General features: G+C 38.4%; 1 protein-coding gene across 1 annotated transcript; it reads left to right on the top strand.

Moving 5' to 3' along the window:
• The first annotated feature begins 2780 nt into the window (after positions 1–2780).
• On the top strand, positions 2781–26958 carry LOC131961065 (mucin-2-like). Its single transcript, XM_059326342.1, has 44 exons — positions 2781–2906; positions 3582–3626; positions 4411–4636; positions 5887–6016; positions 6116–6179; positions 6544–6626; positions 6829–7024; positions 7129–7254; positions 8100–8220; positions 8337–8472; positions 8564–8641; positions 8746–8815; positions 8921–9058; positions 9206–9355; positions 9968–10062; positions 10171–10303; positions 10663–10906; positions 11089–11129; positions 11327–11415; positions 11667–11821; positions 11941–12079; positions 13511–13615; positions 13819–14013; positions 14168–14240; positions 14321–14490; positions 14646–14802; positions 15981–16091; positions 16242–16383; positions 16525–16553; positions 16696–17970; positions 18108–18308; positions 18535–18776; positions 18965–19151; positions 19440–19665; positions 20611–20777; positions 20963–21035; positions 21165–21274; positions 21705–21736; positions 21831–21984; positions 22064–22101; positions 22850–22957; positions 23634–23673; positions 25341–25449; positions 25967–26958. Exons 1-44 carry the CDS (start codon positions 2858–2860, stop codon positions 26151–26153), a joined length of 6639 nt encoding a protein of 2212 aa, XP_059182325.1. The 5' UTR covers positions 2781–2857; the 3' UTR covers positions 26154–26958.
• The last annotated feature ends 56 nt before the right edge of the window (positions 26959–27014 follow it).

The following is a 27014-nucleotide window of genomic DNA, read 5'->3' as shown; positions in this document are numbered from 1 at the left end:
AGGTACTGTGGAAAAAATCATCCTGAAATTGCCGAATACAAATGAAAGTGTACAGCCTACAATGTACTGTAAAAGGTAAAAAAAAAAAAGGTCTTTGGCCTGCCTTCCTCATGGTCAATGACGGGAGCCCGAATTTTGTCAGAAATTGCCACTCTTTGTCTCTCCCTCCTCTTACACGCACTCGTCCTCCGTGTCTTTGATCCATTGTTGTCATGAGCTCGCAGGACCAACCTGCCTGCACTCTGAACTTGCTTATATTACAGTTTTTCACAACCGCTATGACCCGTTTGTCAGAACCTTAAAAACTTTTTCAAAACGGTTAACGTACATCACACCTGAAACACACAATTCCCCAAACAGTTAATTTCATGGTCAAAATCACCCAGTGTAACTAAACACAGACACACACTTCCAAAATACAATAATACACTAACACAATTAACTAAATCTACCAAAACACTGACACAAGTTGTCTTCCAACAGAAACATTTAGTCAGTCACAGCACCGTGTCATAAAAAACACTGACAACTGATGGAAGAACACAAACCGAATCACTTTGCATGTTTCTTATCTACTTTTTTCCTTTTTCTTTTACAATCAACAGATTATTGTATTGATCATACATGTAAATTAACCCTCTGGAGTCTCCAAAAGCTCCAAAGCATGACTTCTTCATCATCCAGACTAGAAAACAAAGCAGCGTGGAGCCCTACTGTAAATTTACCTCTAAAGTTCTGGCTGTAAACTCCATGAGGCCAGTTTCAGTTTGATGATGATATACCAAGTAAAACTGGAGACAAGCTCAAATATATTTAGTATAAAATGATAGAACTGGATGGAACCCTCTTACGTATATGTTGTATTTGCGACCTTTGTTCACATTTGCAACATTTACTGTAAAATTCTTTATTGAGCATGATAGTGTTTTGAAAGTAAAAAAAGATTCAAAATCACATTTTATGTTGGACTGAATGACTAAAAAAGACACAAAATGACTTACAAAGACATGAAAAGACATGAAAATGATTCAAAAATGGACAAAATAGCCTCCATAGAGACAATGTTTATGAAAGAAGAAGATAGTGAGTGACAGGATTTGCAGTAAACACTTTACTGTATTGCAAATGAAAATGACTTACAGTAGAGTAAAGAGGGAAAAAAATCAGCTGTCATTCATTACTGTATTGCCAAATAGACAAAAAGAAAAAGGAGCAGAAGCTGTGATCAATGTAATCTTCAATTCATTAGTTTTGAACATGAGGTTTTCTGTTTTGACAAACTGTGTGAAAGCAATTGAAAATTCACCAGTTAACATCTACTGTTTTGGTCTTGATTGAGCTTGTGTGTAAAAGGAGTTAAAACTAATTTTAAATGTGTAAAATGTGTGTATTTTGTGTCAAAAGAAGAAGAATTGTGTTAATTGTATCGTCCACACAGGCTGATGTTGTGGTAACTGTGTGAAGAGTTTTGAAAAAGCGTTAAAAGTATTGAACAACGGGTCATAGCGGTTGTAAAAAACTGTAAGAGCGGATATCTAGACATGGTTTTCTTGATAATAACTATATATATACTAAATCAAGAAAACCATGGAAAATGGCTAGATATCAGTTCTTAAATTAAACTTGTATGAGCTGTTTTTGTTGTTATCATTATTTTTCCATGAATATATATAATTACAGTTTAGTTATATGCAGTGAAGTTCTCCTCAGTACTAATACCTACCGTTTAATTGGCATGCAGTATCTCAAATGGACAGGTGATAATAGATCTTGGCTTTAATGGAGCTTGCTCATGTGTCACTTATTCCTTTTACCACCTCGCTGACGTAAGACGGCAATTTAAATCAATTTGCAGCTTTAAAAAAAATAGCCTTTGCATAAAAAGATGTCTAAGTACCTGAAAACACGTCACGTGGTACTTTCCCTCAGATCTCAAGCTGAAAAATAACTAACTAGATCCTGGTTCATGTCCCCTGGTCATTCACCAAGCCTCATTTCTCATTTTGTCATTGGCCTATTTTTTCTTTTGTTGACCACCATTCTCCACTTCCCCAGTGTTTGCAGAGTTATCTTTCCAGTTAGTTCATTATGCTGAACTTAATATCTTACCTATCAAGTGTGAGGTTTGGGACACGTTCATATACAAGCTGTTATCATTCTGGGTTAACAAAAATAAAAGAACAGGCTCAAATTTCAAACTCTCTTGTTTTTGTAGAGGCCACACACTTAATTCCCACGGGAGTACGTAACAGAGGGGAAATCGGAATTTATTTCCTTAACTGCAAATACAACAGAATAGGCAGGATATATTTTAATTTAAATCATAATTTCAAAATAAAGTGGGGGTCCAGGAACCACCAGGATCTTGTGGCACTCTGTCTGGGGGTCCATGAGAACTTTTCAGATTCATTCATTCAAATTATCATGATTTGTAAAAAATGTATTTAATTTTTGCATTTTTGTGCAAATATTCAAACGAACATGAAAATATGTTTAATACACTTCTCTTTCTATTGCATTTATCCTGTGTTGTTCTACAATAACTACACATATATGCATATATATATATATATATATATATATATATATATACTATATATATATATATATGTATATATATATACTATAACAAGAAAACACAATGAAAGTTGTAAGGGTTTTTTTGGGTCGAAGAATATTGGGAACCTCTGGTTTAATGCTTAATCTGATTTCTTTTCTGATACTAGTTTCCTGGAATGTGCTGGTCTGTGAGTCGGGGTGGGTGGTTCAGAGTGTGTATATGGACTATAAAAGCCATGTGGTGGGCTGGTTGTGCAGTTTCTCCTGGTTTACCTGCAGCAGGAGGGCATCTGGCAGCATGACCTCCCAGCGATGGATGCTGGCTTTCTGCTTTTCACTGGCCTCAGGTATCATGCTATTGCTTATTTATGAATTTAATATTATCTTAATTATTCCAAGCTGAAAAAGCAACAAGGGACAGAGGTGTTGGAAAATCAAACTATGACAGTATTATTATTGAATTTGAGCAGCATAAACAGCAAAATTATAAAGATCATATTTGACAGACTGGCCTAGGAACAGTACTGTGCAAAAGTACATTAACTTGATTAATATACTTATGTACACATTTGGTGTACTTTACTTAAGTATTTCAATCTCATACTACTCTACAACACTCAGAAATAAATATATTTTCTCTTGACTTCACTTCATTTATGTGACAGATTTAGTTAGAATCATCTACAAACAAGACATGATGAGCCTGTATAAAATCAGATGCAATCCACTCAAAGTTCCAATATTAAAAGTCCATTTATATAACACTCTCTTTTATTTTTATTTTTACATTTTCAATGCAGTATTTAACATTGCACTATATCTACTTTCACTTTAAAAAAAAAATATTATTTACTTTTTTTTAAGTATCTGCCAACATTTACTACTGATATGCATTGTCTGCATACATTTCTATTTACTGTATCTGGTATAACAGTAACGTTCCTGATAAACCCAAGTATTTTTGTTCATTTTTAATTACAGTTCCTGTTAGCTTCCACCCTGATGCTGTATTTCTCTCCTAGTTTTAGGCACAGGGGACTCAGCCACAACAACAGACACTCAGAAATGTGAGTATAAGTCAATCAATGTTGGATCATGATTAGTTAATTATATTGTACCTTTATGGTGTTTAAATGTTTCTGACATTGTGTTTCATTTCATTTTTCTGAAACAAACTAATATATTTAATATATATATATATATATATATATATATATATATATATATATATATATATATATATATATATATATATATATATATATACACACACACACACACACACACACAGATAGATAGATAGATACATAGATACATACATACATAGATAGATAGATACATAGATACATACATACATAGATAGATAGATACATAGATACATAGATGTGTGTGTGTATTCTGAATTATTTTATTGAATATATTGGTTAAGATTTTTATTGTATTTTATTATATTCTTTGTTTATCAATTGTGTTTTGGAGCTAGACACAAACACATTTCTCTACAGATTGTGACAAATAAATGTGATTTGATTATTTTTATATTTTTATAGTTGACTGACTGATAATATACTATACTACAAAGAAAGCAAATTTACTTTGTTCACAATTTGATGGAGAGTAATGCAAAACTTATAATCCAAAACTTAAGTTATTAGATTTTTCTATTGAGTTCGGAATTGATTAGGTAAAGTATAATACTGCTCATTAGCCTTTTGGCAAGAAGAACAGAATACATTTCGACAGTAACAATTAAACCCTTAATTAAACATAACAAAGAAAAAATACAATTTCTTCAGTATTGAGTTGAGTCATGTCTTCAGTGTTGAGCATTAATCAGTAAATTGTGATCAGACACTTGCAGGACATTTGGCAGTGGCGTCTTCGAGCCTTTCAATGGTTTAGGTTTCTATGTCCGGTCCAACTGCCCATTCACGCTGACACGATTCACCCACAACCGGGTGGAATGCGATATCACCATACGACGAGATAACAATGGGCTGCTGGTCCAACTTGAGATCATCATCAACAAAGTGCGGACGGTTGTGCAGAATGGAAGCATCCTGGTGGAGAGGAAAAGGTTCGACCCCTCCCTAACCCATCATGTTACTGTTTGATTACACAGCCACACAGAAAACCAAAATGTGCAAAGTTTGATCTAATCATGCACCCCCTGAGTCTGTGTTTGCTGAGATCTAAATGTATAATCTCCAATAAATCACACTGTGAGCCACACAAACTGCTGGAAGAGTTGAAAAGTAGCAGATAGGTGGTTTGCCAGAAGAATGAATCCTTCATAAAAGGCATTTATACTCAGTTATGCATTTATAATGTTATCAATGTTAGTTGATTATTAGCTTAGACACTCTCTGTGTTCTGAAAGGTGACCTACAGGCTGTTTAGGGAGAAATTGGCACTGTAATATTTAACCAGTTTTCACATTCCTAATGAAAAAATCGAAGATCAGTTCAAGATGTTATTGAGAGATTGTGAGACAACGGGCTCCCGCAGGCATACAAAAGGCTGCCCCACCTCTTTTACATAAGAGCAAGACAGACGTTTGTTAAGCCTCCTTTTGTTGTGAGTCTCTTTGCAGCTATTTGGCATCTATTTGTGGTGGTTTAATGTTTCTTTATAATCAATTTTAATCTCTTCCTGGTCGGTACTCGTTTCCTTGAGTGACATTTTGCATCTGAAGGCCTTTATGGGCACCTGGGCACGTGTCCAGTAGGCCTGTTTAGTAATCCATTCAGGACTACTATAACCATATGTGTATTTATGATGATAACCTCTTTTCTCTGTATTTGTATTTGTATATTATTAGTAGTAGCGCGATGTAACTAGGTACAAGTTAGTACAAATTTTAGGTACTTGAACTTTACGGGTATTTTAATCTCGTGCCACATTATACTTCTACTCCAGTATACTTCAGAGTGAGATTTTACACACACAAAAAACAAAAACAAAGTCCAGCTGAAACGATAAATCGAGAATATTATTACTATTACTATTTTGATAATTGTTTATGTTTTTTAATGCAAAAAATGCCATGATTCCAGCTACACATATATGTTTGTAAATTGTCATATATATAATATGACAAATTGCAGCTTTTTCTTGTAATTATTTTAATAATTTGATTGTTTAAATTGATATGCATTGAGTACTTTAACTTTTAAGTACACCTTCCTGATTAAACTGCCACAATGAAATAAGTTTTAATTGTAACAGAGTATTTTTTACAGTGTGATATTAGTGCTTTTACTTCAGGATAAGATCTGGAGACTTCCTCCACCTGTATTGATGTCTCTGTGTTTTGTTCGTTGAAAGTGTTTCCCTGCCGTACGACCACACCTACCAGCACATCTTTCATTACGGCATCTACACCAAACTGAGGAGCGCGCTGCTTCCACTGTCTGTCACCTGGCACAGTGTACCAGGAGGAATAGACACTGTGTGGGTGAGTTGACAACATACAGCAGACACCCACACGAGCATAAACACAAATGCATTCACACATAATACATCATACACCTTTTTTAAAACTCTTGTTGATAAGGTGGAGCTGGAACAGGACCTGAGCCCCGACATGACTGGACTGTGTGGAAAACACAACATCTCAGGTATGAGGGTTAATTGACCTGACTTCATAGCAGGTATGTTGCAATATAGCCTGAATATACTAGTGGTAACGTTAGCAGCAAACATAGTGTTAGTGGTATAGAAATAGAAGAAACTGTGGTCATAATAGCCCATAAATGGGTTTTATATAGAATTGGGAAGCTTTAGTAAAGCTGTGTATGATGTTAGATTCAAATAATCTGAAAGTCAAGTGAAGCAATGAGTGTAAAACAATGCTAATGTCAGTATTTATAGTCATTATTATAATGTAGAGGATTATTCAAATGAAGATATTTTGTTTATGCAAACTTTATAATTTCTTCGCATACAGATTGCTCTAATAATTAAAATTTTTCACAAAATCAGGCAACAACCAACAGCTGATAAAGGACAGCATGCTTGCAGATGACACATGTAAAACCAAAGATCCTGTCTCTGCTAAGAATGCAGTAAGTTGCAGTAACTCGTATGATTTAAACACAACTGAGTGAATGTTGTGATCATTTTAGATTCCAGTTGGTACTGCTCCTCTGTATATTGTGTTTTAAATCCATTCAGCTGTGTTTGAACACATAATGAAACATTTACACCTTACAATGTGCCATTGATCCAGATGTTCAGTGGTTTCTCTGATTTCTCTGATATTTGTAGGAATGCCAAGATTTCTTTTCCTACATTTCGGGTTGCCTGCAAGCTATGACGCCTCATTATCTCAAACTCTGTTATGAGAACATACACGGCTATGAGAAGAGTAAATTCATCCGCTGTGCCTTCCACAAAGAAATCATGCTACATTGTGAAAATACCTCCCCTGCCTGGAATATATGGAGAACTGTAACTAAATGTGGTAAGCACTCTTTGAAGCTAAATTTTCTTTGACTTGCCTGGATCAAATTACCTTTTGGAAACTTATTTGATGATTTGATTGTCTGTTTGTGTTGGTGAATGCAGAGGAGCCAACATGTCCAGGAGACCTGGATTATAAAGATCAGGATGCAGCCTTTGTTCCCAGCTGCTCCAATCCCAACCCCAGTTCCAGCAACCAGGAGCTCATCAGCTCCTGTGTCTGCCCAAAGGGTGAGATTATCTGACTTTATCATGTAGCTCTTCATTGTTGTGTCATTGCCACAGACTGTATACAAATAATGGATGTAGTTACCGTGACATCACCCATTGGTTTGTGGACTGCCTGTTTGAAGCATCATAGTTGTTGTTTCGACTGTTGCCATCTTGCTATTTGTCCAACGCCATCTTTGGAGTTTTTTTTTGTTTTCATGGGTGATTCTGAAAATAAACTGTTAATGCTAAAACCAAATGTACGTTACATACCGGAAAAAATGAACAGCTGACCCCTTGGAGTGTCTTTAAGAACAAGACATTTTTACATGAACAAAATGTTCAAATAAACTTTCATGAACTAAAAACACTGTGAAAGGGTCAAAGTTCTGAGACGAAAAAATGGAAAACACCAAGCAAGTTCACAGCTATTTGGATGTACACCTGCTGTGGAAATGCATTGTTTTGCTTGCCGTGTTAGCAACCTGCCAATCAAAGGTAGCCAAGCCCCAAATCGTAAGCTTCTTCATCATCTATTTTCTTCTAAATGGGACCATTATTTACACAATTAACATCATATTGTCTTGAAGAAGATTTGAAACTAGCGATTGAGACCACAATTTTGCCACAAGATTTTTTCTGAAGTAATAAATCAAGTGAGAAGTAGTCTCATTTTGTATTGAGATCGATAGGACCGGATTCTTTTGCTACCACGGTTGGCGACCCCTGTTGGATTTTTGAAAGAATGCAGGCCTAAGGCACTTCAGGGTTGGCTTCACTGCTCAGACCCGGAGGTTGCCACCTGGACATAGCTCGTTTAGTCAACAAAAGCCTTACAATAAAAGATAAACTCCTTTGTGTTGTAGGAACGGTGCTTAATGATCATGCAGACGATTACCACTGTGTGAGTGAGTCCAGCTGCCCCTGTGTGTTTGCTGGCCAGACGTACTCAAACGGAGAAATACGCAGCATCAAATGTCAGTCATGGTAAGGTGGCAAAAAAAAACCTGTTTTTAGTTTTTAAGGAAAATCTGCAATATATCATGATCAGTAAAGTGGTCCTATTTTAAATATTTGCATTTCATCCTCATTTCTATCCACAGTATGTGTCACAATGGGCAATGGCAATGCTCTCAAAACTCCTGCCCCTCCAAATGTGTCATTGAAGGGCAGTTTATGACAACATTTGATGGCAAACAATATGTTGTCCCTGGTAAATGCACATACATGGCTTCACAGGTGAATCTGTCCCACTACTACCCCAACATGTCACATTGTTTAATTCTGTATTTTTATGTTACTAACTGCTGTTTTAAAATTACTCTTTAAGGGTCCCAAATGGCTTATAATAATCGTGTATTCTCAAGAGGAACCCGATATAGAAGCAGTCTATGTTGTGATTGCTCAGGTACAGGCAGTCTTCAAGGGTTAAATTTAAAACAATATATTATGTCAAACTAATGTAAAGCAGTTATGCAGTCACTGAATCTAAATGTATTTTTTTATTTGCAGCACATGTATAAATTCTCACACAACATGGTTACATTGGATGGGATTGAGATCACTGAAACTAAACAGTCTGGTAAAAAAAATGGAATTGTTAAATATCTAATATGTCTGGTAGCTTAGTAATGCTTTCATAATGTCTTGGTTACCCAGTCACTTACTATTCTCTGTCACCTGTCAGATCATGTTCTGGTTTTCTGGCAGTCCTCTTTGTACGTCCATATCCATACAGCCTTTGGTATGAAGATTCAAGTCCAGGTGTCTCCTAAAATCCAGCTGTACATAACCCCACCCAAAAACCACACTGGCGAGATCTCAGGTTAGCACCTGAGTCTACAAACAGGCAGGAATATACTGGCAATCTGCATTACTTTTGGAATTTACTTTAACTATGACTTGTAGTTTTTTAATGAGCTTTCAAAAAACTTTCTATGTACTGTCAGTTCCAGTTTGATCTGTCTTTCAGGTCTTTGTGGAAACAGTAACAAGGACACCACAGATGACTTCACTACTGGCAGTGGGATCATCGAGAACTCTGCTCAAGAATTCGCTCTTTCCTGGGCTATGAGTCCTTGTACACCGAACATACCCTCCACCTGCATCAACACTAACAATGGTACTCGTGCTTCTAAAATGTTGGAAATATGTGTATGAATCAAGCAGAAACCTCTGGGTCTGAAAAGTAAAGGCAATGCGAATGTACCTTAAACCTACATTTTTTCTAATGGCCAGAAGGGGGCTACTCCATTGGTTGCAAAAAATTAAAGTTAAATATATAAATGTTAGAAAATGACCGTCATTTCATTTATTACCGGAAGGAGTTGGCTGTTGATTACCAAGCTAGCTAGCTAATGCTGGCGTTAGCTAATAAGTTAGCGTCCTCCTTCCCAGATCCACCCTCTGGTCCAAATATCTCTTAAAAAACCAAATAGCCAAACTTGAAACTCCAGAATGGTAGTCCAAGAAACTAATAGCTGACTGTAGCTACACCACGTCTATTGCACAGTCTATGGTATTAATTCCTGCACAATATTTTATTTGCCTCCCAAAATTCTGCATATCTGGGAATAGAGGTTATTTTAAAATATAGACATAAAACAATTATTACATTTTGGTGTTAAACCACTGATAATTTGTCATTAGCTCGCTTGCTTCTTTGTGACATGTTTCAAAAACTCTAACTACAAGAAAAAACTACTTTATCTTAATATGTACTGTACGTTTGCAGAAATATTTGCAGATGAGAAGTGCGCCGTGTTGAACGACCCAACTGGGATATTTGCTAAGTGCCATAGTCATATCCCAACCGATCACTACCACACGGTAACAAGACTTAATACGTTTCTCCAATTTTCAAAAATCACCTGTCATTGATATTAGCATTGGCATAAAGCGATTTCTTCTTATTATAAAATGTGTCTTCATTTCCAGGCTTGCATCCAGAGAACATGTACCAGTGGCAGCAGTCTGCCACAGTGCTTGTGTGTGGCTCTGGGCAGCTATGCCAAAGCCTGTGCCAGTCTGGGTGTTGTAATTGGTGATTGGAGGAAAGCCACCGACTGCAGTGAGTTCATCTTTGATATAAATATACAACTTATTCTGTCTGCATTGTCACACTTTATTGTTCACAGGCCAATGAAAAGAGACAATGGAGTAATTTTTAAATTGTTCAATATATCAACTCGGCCAAAATGCCCAAATCAAATCAATTCTGCTGCTGGCAATTTATGATATTCTTGATTTTTCACTTTTGTGATACCGATAAAAGGATGATTAAAAACACTTCAGGCCAGTCAGACCCTTCATAACAGTAAATATTATGACTTCTGAGTTAAATCAATGACAAGTGAGTGACAAAAATGTACACGTGCATTATCAAAAATCAGTGGTTTATTTACAGTTATTTACAATTGTATGTTGCAGCTCTGCAATGTCAGAAAAACCAAGAATTCTCCTACAGCATGAAAGCCTGCAACCACACATGCCTTTCCCTGTCTAGCCCGGACCCTTCCTGTGGGGTGGACGACGATCCTGTGGAGGGTTGTGGCTGTCCGGACGGAACTCACCTAAACCAAGAAGGCATCTGTGTCCCAAAGTCAGAGTGCACTTGTCGCTATAATGGTGGTTCAACGTCCCCGGGATCTGTTGTGATCAACGGACAAAATTGGTGAGTGATTATTTACATTATTTCAACATTCCACTTTGTAGTTTCCTCCCCCAATGGCTGAGGCTTTTACCCACCTAACCAAGTCTTCTAATGCTGTTATAGTATGCTCAACTGTGTAATCTATACCTCGGATGCACACATACTTAAGCAAGACTGTGTTAGAAATATTGTGTCTATTGCAGCATCTGTGAAAATGGAGAACTGCACTGTTCCCCGGATTGTGGTAAATATATATTCTTCATGTATCATAATCATGTCAAAGTCAGTTGCATCCTTTGTTATATTTGCTCCATTTTTTCAGCGTCTGTTCCTAATAGTGGAAATTAAGCCAGAATTCTGGCAAGACAAAATTGCTCTAACTGCAGAAAAAGAAGAGAAAAACTTGACAATGTGTGGAACTGTGAAATATTATTAACACAGGGTGCAGAGATGGGAAAGTTTGTGTTCATTGCTCCAAGTATCCTGTTAACACGGCTCAGAAAACCTGTGCCAGTCTCAGCAAACCAATGGTAGGTCAACAGATTATATATTTATATAAATGGCTTTATTATTCATGTATTGTTAGTAATTCTTCCTTGGAAAATAGTTAATTATTAGCATTAAGGAAATGTATTTCGATCGATGTGATGCTTTTCTTTTTTTACATCAACTTCCTGCCAATGATTTGCATCCCTAACATTTACTGTTTGTCCCTTTGTTTTATTGTAATGGGTCAAACATTTCCTTGAGCTAAAAGATTTTCTTTTGGTGTGATTACCAGGGCACCAATATGACCTGTGACAGTGGCTGTTACTGTCCACATGACCAGTATGAGGATCACCGTGGAAACTGTGTATCTCTGGACAACTGCACTTGTGTGTACAGTGGCAAAGTCTTCAGTGCAGGACAGCACGTCATAACCAACTGCAGAACATGGTAACAACTGCATTAGTACTGCTTTCCTGCTTGTATATTAAATCAATTGATTCTTTCAATTGCTAATAAAGACATGATGCAGAGGCTGACGAAAAGGTTGACATCTCTCTGTCTCCCAGTGTCTGCAGACACGGTCAGTGGCTCTGCAGGGGCAGGCCTTGCCCTGGGAAGTGTCAAGTTTATGGAAACGGACACTACCAGACCTTTGACTCCAAATGGTACCGCTTTGATGGACAGTGTCAGTACACACTTGTAGAGGTGAGACCAGACATCAAAGTAGGAACGAACTCCACTTCTCACACATTTCTTTACTAAAGCTTTTTAACCCTCACGTTCAAAGGACACAATATATCAATATATCCAAATAGTATTGGGCATTTTTTTTAAATATAGGCCAGGGAATCTTGTACCCTAGGGGGTACTTATGCTGGGAAGATTGTGGAGGAGCTCAACTAATTATTAAAATTAAGTAAAGACTATGGTAAATGAGTTAGCAAGTGAGCACAGTAGACAGGTAGCTAAAAGTAATGAATAAATGTTAGAAATAAATAGCAAAAAGGAATGACTTAAGATTTATAATGATTAGCTAACGTAATGGAAAAGGTTGAACTAGTTGCCTACAAGTGATGAATGAACAGTTGAAATAGCCAACACTCAATAGCTGTGTTTCCTTTAGGGGGAAGAGTGGCCGACGGGAAAGTCTCAGGCCACGCCCTCTCAAAAGTCCGCTCACTCAGTCTGTCTCCATTACAAATTAGCCCCCAGAGGGATTTAAGAGACTCAGGAGGTGACGTATGGTTTTTGATCGTCGCGTAATCACTTAGCGACAGTTTCGACCGTGATCCGTGATCACATAAGCGATGGATTAAACACGGGAGAAGAAACTGTGGCCATCGACGCTAACTGTGCACAACGTCTGCCACTGATCATAAACAAAACAGCATGGCTTATGCAAATCCGCTGATCATAAACATCGTGATCGTGAATTAACTGGCATCGCTAACTGTGCTGAGTGTCCGGTGCTTGTTGTAAACAAACAGATATCGCTAAGTGAACACCTCCTGCAGCAGCAGCACATACACACTGTACTGCTACAGAGCTAACTGTTAGCCTAATAGCAATTTGCAGACTGGACGCTAAGGGGGTTAACAGCCCGTCCGGCTCTGTGACTGCAGCTGGGAGAGACTGCTGCGGCAGGACTGTGCTGCTTCAACTCCTTGTTACTCTTCTAAACAAGCCGCGTTAAGAAGAGTAGGAACAAGTCTCCAAAAGTCTCCAAAAAAAGGTCACTGGATTTGTCGTCAGTCGCTGTTTTGAAAAATAGTCGCTAAGGGGGTCTGAAAAATATAAATATAGCAACAAAGTCACTAAGTTGGCAACACTGCTTCGCCGGCTTTTACAAATAGTGCGTGTTGTTGTGGCATCGAGTACTAAGTCACATCCTGCTTAGCGTTCTATCCATGCACCTTGCTAGCTAATAAAGTTGCCGGTGAGTGCATAGCTTAAAGTAAATAGTAAAAAATAAAGAAATACATATTTAAAAAGTAACGGCTGAAATAGTTAAAGGTAAAAGGTATTGCTGGACAAATAGATGGTACCTCAGACCAAAACAGTTTGGAACCACTGACATAGACTTTTTTCCATATGTTTCACAACATTATGTATTTAACTCTGATCTTTTCACTTCAGGATGACTGTGGCTCTAAAGGCGGCACCTTTTCTGTCAGAGTGGAGAGTGTCCCATGCTGTGATGAGGCACTCACCTGCTCCCGCTCTATCATCCTCGACCTGAAGGTGGAAGGCTGTTTCTGGGATTCCCGAGCTAATGTCCACATGTTTAGAATCTATCTTTACTGTATAAATTATACTGTAATCCATGTATTTATTCACTTTGGTCCACACACTTTATCAGTGGCAGATCATTGGAAATTAAGGCTAGTAAACTGTTCATCAAAAGTGTTTCTATTTTACGACTTGTATCTGTGCTTTCCTAAAAGGACGAAGTCACCCTGACACTGAGCGACATGAGGGTGACCAGGCGCCACCATGCCGGCTGGATTCTACAGAAAGATCCCCTTTACACTACACACACTGTGGGACTCTACACCATAATCTCAGTTCCAAGCAGAGGAATAACTCTCATCTGGGACAGACACACCAGGATCACCATAGAGCTGCATGCACACTGGAGGGTTAGTGATGAGGAGTTATAAATCTATTCATTTATGTCACCAGATTACACACTTTTAGCGTAAATAACAAAATATTAGAAACATCTATATATCCTCCTTGAGAGTCAGCACAGTTAAATTTGAAGTGTAACGAGAAGTCTCTAATTTCTTGTAGAACCGAGTGTGCGGCCTCTGTGGAAATTTTGACTCCAATGAGATGAATGACCTGCAGATAAGTGGCTCAGCAGGTAAAGTGTGTTTTTCTGTATGTTTTTCTGATAAATTTCTGTTAAGGTGGTCATAATAACAGCAAATATATGTTTTTTAGTCATGTCCAGTCCCCTTGCATTTGGCAACAGCTGGAAAGCTGCTACACCTCCTTGCTCTGATGTGACCACCGAGATATTCCCATGTGAACGCAACTCCTACTGCTCAGCCTGGGCCCAGCGCCGCTGTATGATCATCACAGGAGACACATTCAAAGAATGCCACTTCAGGGTATGCATTTTATACATTTATTAAGCCACAGACACCAGGGTCAGGGGCTGGATACAGTAAATACATTTGGTAATCTAAATCTTTTGCAATACAATACCATAACTATGTAAGACTCAATAAATGTGTTAATATTCTGGATGTTCTACTATCCCCAGGTGGATCCAGATCCCTATTACCGTGCCTGTGTGCAGGAGTCCTGCTCTTGTGAGTTTGAAGGGAAGTTCCTGGGCTTCTGCACAGCTGTAGCAGCCTATGCAGAAGCCTGCAGTGACCAGGATGTGTGTGTAAAATGGAGGACACCTGATTTGTGTCGTAAGTTAAGAACTACTTTTCCCATCACAATCACATTATATTGAACTTCGCTCTTAAAGCCATCTTTATTTTTATTTTTTATTTCTTCTCATCTTTGTCATTTAAACGAAATTCACTTTTTAAAAGAATTTAACTGATTGTTTGCAAAAGCTCCGCCCCCTTGGTTACTGTTGCTATGGTTGGGACATTATGTTCAACATTGATGGAACAAATACAAGTACAATTCACCGGCTTTAGTGTCCTTTAGCTGACTCCAAGGCTAACGTACACGGTTAAAATGATATACGGTTTGAAAGATAAGATTAGACTCTAGTTTCACATCACTTCATTAATTTGAAACATAACATGATCATTTATATTAGTAGTTAATGTGAAACTTTGATAGAATGTTAGCCAAAGCTGGCCGATGTGGGATTCAGTGACGCTAGCTATTAGCACAGTAAAGCTCTGAAGTATGTTAAGCTCCTAGCAACCTTTCTAGCTAGCTTAGCGTGCAGTGTCTTTAACATATTAGTTTGTTGGACTAGTTCTGCACCAGTATTGGAATACTATTTGACAGCAACCATAGCTGTTGAATCCGGTTTGGGTTATCTGATCTTACAGCTAGACAATCGTTAGTTAGCTCATGTTTGCTAACTAGCAGCTTAACTTGGAGCAGAAATTTGTGTGTCTGTTGATCTTGGAGATATTAAGTTGGGAGAGGGCTCTCCCACACTGTTTAATCAACAGCCTATTGCTTTATGACTTTTGGAAAAGGGGAAAAAACGATTCCTCCTGCTAAACTCTTGGGGTACCTGGTGTCAGATTTACAAATCCTGTATGCACACTGTGCCACCTTGTAGCTCAGAGCTCAAAGCATATGATTGGACGAGAAGCGTTCGGGGGAGGAGTTTTGCAAACGGCCAGTTACATGACATATGCATTGGTTTACTGAAAATTTCAATTTAAATACCCAGTTTTATTTAACTGCTTTTTATTTTAAAATCTTTATATACTTTATGTAATGTTTTATCAATATTAAATTGTTCTTTGTCGTTTTGCAGAGGACTGACACTATGTAATCAATATTGCCAACAACTCGTGTCCCTTAAAAGTGCGTCAATTATTATTGGATGTTTGCAAAACATAAACTATAGCTCAGTCTGTGACTAATTAATCTGTCATAATTTAAACCTCAGCGGTCTACTGTGACTACTACAATGAGCAGAACCAGTGTAGCTGGCACTATGAAGCCTGTGGTAAGATGCTAACCTGTGGGAAAGACAACTACATCACTCACAAGCTGGAAGGTAATCAGACTTTCTCATTGCATTCAAATCTATAAGAGTTAAATTGATTCTCAAATATGAAAAGGAACATTTGCAAAACACTTACAATAGTCAGTGCTTACAAATCCATGTGCACCCATAAAATAAACATTATATTTATTCTTGGAAAAGGCTGCTACCCCAGATGTACAAAGGAGGCGCCATACTTTGATGAAAATACTGGTGAATGCACCATAATGAGAAATTGCACCTGTTACTTTAATGACACTATCATTCAGCCTGGGACAGTGGTGGTGATAGGGTCCACTGAGTGGTAAGTTGGGCCATTCTTAATATAAATACAGTATGTCCAAATCTGTACTTTTCAGGGTAACCATAATCTAAATAAATTGTGCAATTTCATTTTTTTTCATTGACAACTGGATATTTCTGACTGTTATATTATCCTTGTCAGCCGCTGTGAAAATGGAACAATGAAATGTTGTAAGTATCATGTGCCTATGTACCTGTGTCAATTACCAGTTATACAAAACATTAAATAATTTTAGATTACAGTATGTAGTATATTCCTTCACATAACTTGTTTTCAAAATATCCAACCTCAATTTCATCTCTTCTCCAACAGCATATCCACCTCCCACCACCGCTACACCAACAACTACACCTTACATAACAACTACTGAAACATCACCGACAATGGCCCCTACCACCTCTCCACCAACGACAGCTATCACCAATGCCTCGACTACTACTGAATATTGGTCAACTGTACTTTCCACCACCGCTACTCCAACAACTACACCTTACATAACAACTACTGAAACATCACCGACAATGGCCCCTACCACCTCTCCACCAACGACAGCTATCACCAATGCCTCGACTACTACTGAATATTGGTCAACTGTACTTTCCACCACCGCTACTCCAACAACTACACCTTACATAACAACGACTGAAACATCACCGACAATGGCCCCTACCACCTCTCCACCAACGACAGCTATCACCAATGCCTCGACTACTACTGAATATTGGTCAACTGTACTTTCCACCACCGCTACTCCAACAACTACACCTAACATAACAACGACTGAAACATCACCGACAATGGCCCCTACCACCTCTCCACCAACGACAGCTATCACCAATGCCTCGACTACTACTGAATATTGGTCAACTGTACTTTCCACCACCGCTACACCAACAACTACACCTAACATAACAACGACTGAAACATCACCGACAATGGCCCCTACCACCTCTCCACCAACGACAGCTATCACCAATGCCTCGACTACTACTGAATATTGGTCAACTGTACTTTCCACCACCGCTACACCAACAACTACACCTAACATAACAACGACTGAAACATCACCGACAATGGCCCCTACCACCTCTCCACCAACGACAGCTAGCACCAATGCCTCGACTACTACTGAAAATTGGTCAACTGTACTTTCCACCACCGCTACACCAACAACTACACCTAACATAACAACGACTGAAACATCACCGACAATGGCCCCTACCACCTCTCCACCAACGACAGCTATCACCAATGCCTCAACTACTACTGAATATTGGTCAACCACCAACTCTACACCAACAACCACACCTGTCATAATAACGGGTAGCACAACAATGGTAACAACAATGGAGCCCAGCACTGCGCCCCAACTGAACACTACCAATGCTACCACTGTGAATTGGTCAACTGTACTTTCCACCACCGCTACACCAACAACTACACCTTACATAACAACGACTGAAACATCACCGACAATGGCCTCTACCACTTCTCCACCAACAACAGCTATTACCAATGCCTCGACTACTACTGAATATAGGTCAAACACAACATTCATAACTGCCAGTACGGAGGCAACACCTTATGGTGCGTGACATGTATTTGTTCTGCATCTTACTCCATTTCTTCAGTTTCAGTTAATTAACAGTTAAATTACCCAAACAATGTTGTAGTCTTTCCTATGTTCACTGTCTTCTACTGTTTTGTGTTGATCAAACCACCAGTGTGTGAGTGTGTCGACCTGAAGACGAAAGAACGCTGGTACTGTGGAGAAATGTGGACAGAGGACTGCTTCCATAAGGAATGTAAAGATGAGATAATACTGTTGACTACAGTGGATTGTGCACAGCCTACAATTCCAAACTGCCCCAGAGACAAGTACACTGCAGTGTCTGATGGATGCTGTGGAACATATCAGTGTGACTGTAAGTGTAGTTTAGCTCTGATTTATGCCTCATATTTTTCACGTTGTTAATCTCAGGCCAATCCATCTAATAGTTATTGGGTTTTTTTAGTCTGGAAGTGCTAAATTGATTGACAGACAATTCTATCCCTAGACCCATGCCGATAACATGGCTAATTCTTTATTAATTTTTTAAGATTTCTTGTTTCCTGTCCATATCTACTAAAATCACCTCTTAACCTCCCTAGGTCAATGTGAGCTCTTCGGGGACCCCCACTACATCTCTTTCGCAGGCCTATACTTTAGTTTCCAGGAGCCATGCACCTACATCCTGGTGGAGGAGCAGTCACCACGTTATCATCTGACCATTGCCGTGGACAACTACTACTGTTTTGAGGGACTCGATGGCACCTGTGCTAAAGGCATCATCCTGGAATATCAGAAAAATACAGCTACACTCAGTATTATTCCAGATTTATTTAAAATACAGGTGGGATATGATGCAACTCTCTTTATTTATTGTATATCATGTCACTATGCCTCCTGATACAATATATTGGCTATTTGACTTCAAAGATGCTGATATTCATTTTCTGTGATTTCACTTCAGATGTTAGTATACAGTACTCTATCGAAGGAATGAAGCAGTTGATTTGATAGTGATCTCATCTGTCCTAGGTCACTCTGAACAACATGACCATAGAGCCACCATATTCGGGGCACGGGATGATGTTTGAGACCACGGGGTTCATAGTGTCAATCTCCATCCCTGAGATACGCTCTAATGTCTCCCTCAGTCTGTCGAATAACCTTGTGGTCTCTCTGGGCATGGAATACTTCCAAAACAACACCCAGGGACAATGTGGTGGGTAATGGATGGTCCACGGGTGTGGTAAAGTGCATGTTGTATATCCATTTTAACAGTGGTTGTTTGTGTGTTGAGCTGAGGTAATGAAAAAAACCCTCTTCATCTCTCTTATTCACTTAATCTTGTCTGTCAGTGTTGCAACAGTGGCCAATGTGTTGGTAAATTAGCTTGGATGCTGCATTAACACTTTCTGATCACTATGGGGCAGAAAGACAGCAATTCCAAAGAAACTTTTTTCGTGAGCATAAATGGTGCTCAGATCGCACCTCTTCATCTTCTCTCCAGGTGTATGTGGTGGTGGATCATGTATCCGTTCAGGAGGGCAGATCGAAGACGACAGCTGCTGTGGTAAGACGGCCTATGACTGGGTATATGCAGACCCTCTGAAGCCAGCCTGTGATTCAGCACCGAGGAACGTACCTTGTCACGGAAGCACTACTACACCCTCCTACAGCACATCCCCTACTACCCAGTGCTCTGCAAACAGACTCTGTGACCTGCTAAACCACCCGTAAGTTCCCCACATTCAGACACACACCTTGTCATATTTATTAAGATATCATACAAACTCTGAATGCAGACACATAGTAGTAATCACTCAGTCACCCTATACAGCCTAGCTACTAATGCCCTACATCCAAGCAACCACCAAGGAGTCACCTCACAACCACCTAGTACCAACCCGACAACCATGTACTCATTTTCCCTGCACCTTGTTTGCTATATTGTTAATTTTTTTTCAATGTTGTATAACAGGGTTCAACAACTACATTTGTCCAAGGTTTTTAGACTAATTTATTTGCAAAAACCTTAACTTTTTTCAAAGCCAAGCCGCAGAATAAAAGATACACATGAGAACTTGATTTAGCTTGTCATGTATTTATTGGATTGTAATTGAACTATCCCCATATATTGCATGAATGGAGCTCGTCGTCTAACGTTACGGTAACACAGTACTGTAAGAAACTTTGGCTGGGCCGATTTTACACAGTAGCTTCAATCAGTACGTTTACATGACACTTGAAAAAAAACGAATTATTGCCTTAATCCGACTGTAGTTGGACAGCTGAAGTGCATGTAAGCATGTTAGTCCGACTAATGTCGGAGTTCTCCAACTCAGATTAAGACAACCAGATAATGCAATTGGAATTTGATTTTCGCCGGCATGTATACGACAAGACAACGCACCGAAGAAGAAGTCTGATTCGACGCAAAATCGAATTTTAAGCATAGCTCAATTAAACTGTCCAGTAAACACACTGGATTTTACACGGTGCGTTCAGATCCCTATGGAAAAATATTAGATTGTGGAATTGTAAAATCCTGGGGGGCCTGAAATGATTCTGCGTTTCAGTTGATGCCCTTGGCTTTCTGTCTCTGTGCATGTTTTCAGTTGTTGCATGTTGTATATTAATAAATTGACTGACTAAAAATCTCATCTATTCTGTTTCCTCAGAGTCTTTTCAAGTTGCAGCAAGTATGTGGATCTGAACATTCTAAAGGGGGCCTGTGAGTTTGATTCATGCAGGAATGGTCCTTGCTCTTCATTAGAGCAAGCTGTCGAGGAATGCAAGTCTTTCGGTTTCTGTTTTGACTGGAGAGAACTGACCAATGGAAGCTGCAGTATGTAGATTTTATCCTTTTTCTTATACTGTGTGAAGCAAAGCCAATCAGACAAGGAACTTTACTTTTGTATTTGCACACATTTCTGTTTATGGATGTGACTGTAATGATGGTGATGTTTTGGTGAAAAGTGTCAACGTTAAATTCCTCTTTAAACAACTTCATTGCCCTTGTTTATGTTTCAGATGTGACCAAATGTCCAGAAGGATTATTTTACAGAGAATGTGCTGACAAGCTGGATGACTTCTGCTATGCAGGGTTTGTAAAGTTTACTTTTAGGAAATAACACACTCGTTGTGACATTCTTTTTGCACATTAATAAATCCACAATTTTCCCACTGTCAAGCTAATAGCACTTCTATTTCTCTTCTGGTTTGGGCCGTACAGAAAACGTTATCCAGGATCCTCCTTCAGGAACAAAAAGGCAGGCTGTTTCTGTCCCCCCGACAACATCAGGGCAGGAAATCATTCAAACGTCTGTGTCACTGACTGTCCCTGTGAGTAACATGACGATGCTGTATACACTTGCACTAACCAAGTTGTTATAGTTATAGTATATATTTCCTTGTATTTATGATATAATTTATAATATCTCCTTGTTTTTATATTTCATATTGTATTTTTATTGTGTCTTGAACTCTCTTATTTTGCACATTATGACTTGTTACTAACTTTATTCTATTTATTCTATTTTATTGTATTGGTGTTGCACTGCTGCTGCACCTTCCCAATGGATTAACAAAGTTCCTATATATCTATCTATCTATCTATCTATCTATCTATCTATCTATCTATCTATCTATCTGTCTATCTGTCTATCTATCTATCTATCTATCTATCTATCTATCTATCTATCTATCTATCTACTTAAAAATACTGTATGTTTCATATCTAGTGTTAATTGTGAGGTTGTGCCTTTTCCATCAGCTTGCAAAGGACCGTCTGGTGAACCTAGATGGGTGAGTTTTTTTGTCTCATGGTGGGAAAAAAGTAATATCTCTGGCTGTAGATCAGAATTGAGTTTTGAAAAGTATTTGTATACCTGTTTTCCAGGCTGGTGAGGTTTGGGAGTCGGGCTGCAACCTGTGTACATGTAACAACCAGACTTTCACAGAGGTGTGTGTTCGTAGACCTCCTCCGCCAGTTCCCAGGTGTGCCCCCAATTCTGTACTGGTAAACACCTCCTGCTGTGGAGCTCAGACTTGTGGTAAGCATTGGCACATCATAAGTTTGATCTTTCCTTTCCTCACTGGAATATTAACACAATTAATTACTTAATTTTCCAGTTGAGAAGACTTGCAGTTATCATGGACAAACACACCAGGTATGTTGTGTCTGATCTTGTAAAATGTATGTATGAGAAAGAAAAAAAGCATTTTGGATTGAAATTTATCTTTGTACCGTATACTGCTCTACAAAGTCTAACTGCAGTAACTACGCAAAGGGTAAAACTGAGAAAAACTGCTTTATGTGTTTTAATGTTTTTAAACTGGCAAGCCAAATGGGTTATAGGTACGTAAATTATATTTCTGGATGTATTGATGATGTAATTTTTATACTCAAAAATCATAATGATTTATTTAACCTTTGACCCCAAAAATGTAGTTACTGCACTCTGGTTTTGCATTGCTGTAAAAGGTTTTAATAGTAATGCACAAACACAGTGCAGTAACTAAGTGTTTAACAATTCTATTCAAAAATTTGTGTATTTTAGACTTGATATTATAAAGTAATGTTATATTTTAGTCTAAATATGATTTTATCTCACTTTTTTTTAAACTTAATTACTATCTAGATTATAATTTCCCTATCAAATAAATTTATAATTTCTATTATTCTTGTCTTCACTATTCAACACAATGAAGAAATACAAGGCTATACTGTATCACAGTATTATTTCTCTGAAATAAAGCAAAATTGAAATCTAAAACTTTGTCACAAGATAAAACAGACATAACTGAGTTAATTTTTAGTTATAACATAATTTCGACCAAAAATGTAGTTACTGCAGTTAGGCTTTGTAGGGCAGTATAGTGTCTGATAGCTGTCTTTGTGTGTGTGTGTGTGTGTAGGTGGGAGAGAGATGGAAGGATGCCGCCCGACCCTGTGTGTCATTCAGCTGCAGCACCGAGGGTATTCAGACTGAGACTAAAGTCTGTCCCGCAGAAGAGTGCCAGGAGGTACTGTCCTCCCCTCTTCTTTACCTTAGATTCTTAACTGTAACATCTTACAAGCTTTATTCTACAATAACAACCTATGTATCGCTGCAATTCCTGCAACTAAAACAAGTTTTTGCATTCATTTCATTTCATTTATCCTTTATCTATTTCTCGGGGAATCATTGAGGGCAACCCCTCATTTACAATAATGTCGAGAGCACAGAGAACACACAATGACGAACAAACAGCACAGACAAAACACTTGAAAAACATTAAAAACTGTTGCAGTGAAAGGCAGAGTTATTGGTTATCATTGTTTTAAACTGGCCCAGAGTTATAATTGTGTTGAGTTTGAGTGAGTGTTGGAAGATGTTCCAGGTAGATGCAGCGGAAAATTCCAAATTCAGTATTAGTCCGGGGAACATTGAGCATTAAGCATTAATCACTAGAGCGTGTTGGATAATTACTATGTGACCAGGTCAATAAAGTACAAGGTATGGTGGCATGTCGCCTATCAAGACTTTTTAAATGAAAAGAAAGACTTTTTAAATTAAAATTTATTGGGCATGGAAAGAAAGCTTTTTTCAAACACAGTTTTAAACACCAGCTGTAACAATGAGACCAAGACATAGTTAAGTGTAAGTGAGTGAGTAGAAGAAAAATGTTTGACACTGAGCTGTTGTGGTTTATTCACCAGGAGGACAGAATTTGGGACGACCAACACTGCTGCTTTACATGTAAGTTGATCGGATATTTATGATTTTTTTATTTTACATGGGGTCGTATGAGGTACATAGTCAGTGTTTTGTAGATAGCAGTCAGTTTGGAGAAGCAGGCAGAACTAGCATGGAAGCTAAGGAATGTACTTCAGTGGACGGGGGCAGTAATAAAACATATTTGATCAACCCCTCTTAAAATAATCTGAGCTATGCCTTTAAGTCAAAATTAATGAAATGTTAAAAATCATTGACGATTTCAGTTCTAACAATTTAGCCATCAAAAGTTAAATAAGAAAACCCGATCAGACTGAAAACTTCCTACACATGGTGTGGGAGTGTGAAGAGGTAGATAATTTCTCATCAGAGGACAATCAGTTGAACTGGTCAACAGTTTCAAATACCTTGGACTCACCATAGACAACAAACTCAACTTCAACGAACATGTCATTACCACACACAAACGTGCACAGCAAAGGCTTTATGTCATCTGCAAACTGAAATCACTGTCTGTGGCCCCCCACCTCCTCTTACTCCTCTACAAAAGCATCATCCAACCCATCGTACTGCTCCCCCTGCTTCTTCACCCTGCTTATTGTCACCAGCGAAAACAGACTGCTCAAAATCCCACACACAGCATCCAAACTAATCAACCTCCCCACCCCCAGCCTGTCAGAAACAAATGACCAAGCTATTACACGCCTGGCACGTGTCATAGTCAGCAGCCCGGACCACCCCCTAAACCAATTTTTCACTCTTCTCCCATCTGGCCGCAGATATAGGGTACTGGACTGCAAAAAGGCCCACTTCAAAAAAAGTTTTGTCCCCACAGCCATCATAGCACTGAATAAGAATATGTAGATTCCACTGGCATCACTGTATATTGTCCCTGTCATGTTTGTGCTGGTCTCGATGTTTTTCTGTGGTGAGAGGTTTGTGGTGAGGTTTGTCATCTGTCATTATGAATGGGTGTCATGTTTGCTGCTGTATATGTTCTTATATGTTACTCTGTGATATATGTGGGAAGATTGAAAAGCTGAGGAAGATCTGGCTAAGTGGCTTAACAGCAGCTAAGAAAATGATAGGTCAACGATGGTGCCCACTGCACTCTCTTAGTATTCTTCAGTTCTTCAGTGGTTATCATACTTTCTGGATGTGGAGATGTTGGAGCTCTCCACAGCAAGGATTAACAAAGCAAAACTCAAAACTATCAACCTGTGGTGAGCAACAGCAGCTCAGATTTCAGACATGATGACCTCCTCAACACCACAGGAACTACGGTAGCTAGATCCCCAGCAGACAGTGAGTAGGGAAGGTGTGGAGTTGTTGTTGTTTTTTTGTTTGTTTTTGTTTTGTTTCTGAGACTGCAGGAAGGGGTGGGTTGGTGGATTGGGATCTGTACATTAAGTGTATGTTGTGGGGGCAGTGGGAGGGTAAGGGTGGGTCGTTGTCAGGGAGGAGGGTGGGAGACAGGGTATGCTTTGTGTTGCTATGTTCTTGTACACCATTTGATGTGTCATGCATGAAGTGTCATGCTTGCTGTTATTTCACATGTGTGTTAGAGTTAAATAAGAAGGGACTTTCTTGCATTCGAAACTTGATGGCGAAGCTAAAATATCCTCAAAGATTGTAGATGTTTTGCTCCCACTCATTGTGCTGCCTCCTGTATTAATCCCCTTTGATGACAGGTAACCAGAGCTGTGCTCCGAAGGTGACCAGTGTTAACGTTACCGTAGGCAACTGTGTCGCTGTGGTGAAGATACCTGTGTGTCAGGGCCACTGTGCGTCTGAGCCGGGGTAAGAGGAAATGTTACTGTCACTGACACACAGTTTGAGGTTTTTAGTGTTCATACTGGGTGTGTGAATTGTAAAAACTTCACTGAGTTGTAACTCTGGTTAAGGATAAAATAACACATTTCTCTCCACGCCACTGTCTCCTCTGCGTAAAGCTGAGAAGCTTTTTATCCCCGAAATGTCAACATGCACAGATAAGCAATTTGTGTTCTTTGTATTAGTTTCATGAGACTTTGCAGCACTTTTAAAGGTTGTTCAATTTCATCCACTTGTGAGGGCTGCGTGTAACACAAAATTAGGTCTGCAACTCCCAATTATTTTCATTAATGATGAATCTGCTGATTATTTCCTTAATTAATTATTTGTTCTATAAAATGCAAGAACATAGTATAAAAGAGTCCATCGTAGTTACTCAAAGTTGAAGGGAATGTCTCAAAATGTCTTTTTTGTCAAAATCCAAAGATTGTCAGTTTAATATGATATAAGAAAAAAATCCATCTTCCCTCCCTCCTCCACCCAGGGTCGTGTTCCACAATGACCTGCAGGTGGAACAGAAGTGCAAATGCTGTCAGGAGTGGAGCTCAGAGAGGAGAAGAGTGACCCTGCAGTGCCTTGACCTCAAACCCAGAGTCCACAACTACCAGCATATCACAAGCTGCGAGTGCAGTCCCTGTAGCATGCTGGGGCAGTATAAGATTGAGCCCTAGTACTGACAGCTCAGAGCCAAGAACAAAAAAAAAGGTAATGAATCCTTTAGATACAGTCATGGAAAAATGATTAGACCACCCATTAAGTTAAGAGCTGATACATAGATAGACATTTTCCATGGTTTTCTTGATAATGATTTTGGTTATTATAATGGAAAATGGCTATGTGTCTTAAATTAAACTCTTATCAGCTATTTTTGTTGTTATCATTATATTTGTCCAAACAAATGTACCTTTAGTTGTAGCAGGCATTAAATGAACAAGAAATTGAAGAAAACAATGGTCTAATATTTTTTTCCATGACTGTAAGAGGTTAATTTTATCTGTGTTTCTTGGAATAATTGATTGTAACCTATTTTATTTTCACTAATATTGTCTTATATAGGTTTAAGACTATATAAGTATAGTTATGTGAAAAACAACATGAAAGAAATGTAGTGGGAAGATACTCCAATATTAAGTGTTTCACTCTTACTGCATATAGCGGCTAAATAAAACATGGATTCTGTATGTAATAATTAAATAATATGCAATGTATTTGATCAGATTAAAACATAATCTGTAAACTATTTTGGGTTTTAAAGTTAAAATAATATTGTAATTATTATTGTTGATCTATAAAGCCTTTTGTGAAAACATTCTTAATATAATAATTAAAAACAGACTCCACTTAGAGAATCACTGCTTTAGATTCCCGAATCAAAATCTAACAGTGTCAAATTTATCTGATTTATTAACTGTAAATCCCTCCCAATTAAAGTCTTTCTTATTTAAAGTATTACTGAATCTGTTTTTGTCAAATAAATTGAATCAATGACTAATCACGTTTGTAGTATGTATCTTCTTTCAGTGCTGTATCAA

The sequence above is a fragment of the Centropristis striata genome, chromosome 22, assembly GCF_030273125.1.
Source record: "Centropristis striata isolate RG_2023a ecotype Rhode Island chromosome 22, C.striata_1.0, whole genome shotgun sequence".
In the NCBI taxonomy this organism is placed as follows: Eukaryota; Metazoa; Chordata; class Actinopteri; order Perciformes; family Serranidae; genus Centropristis; species Centropristis striata.
Note: the sequence above shows the minus strand (reverse complement) of the source record. Positions and strands in the feature narration are given on the sequence as shown.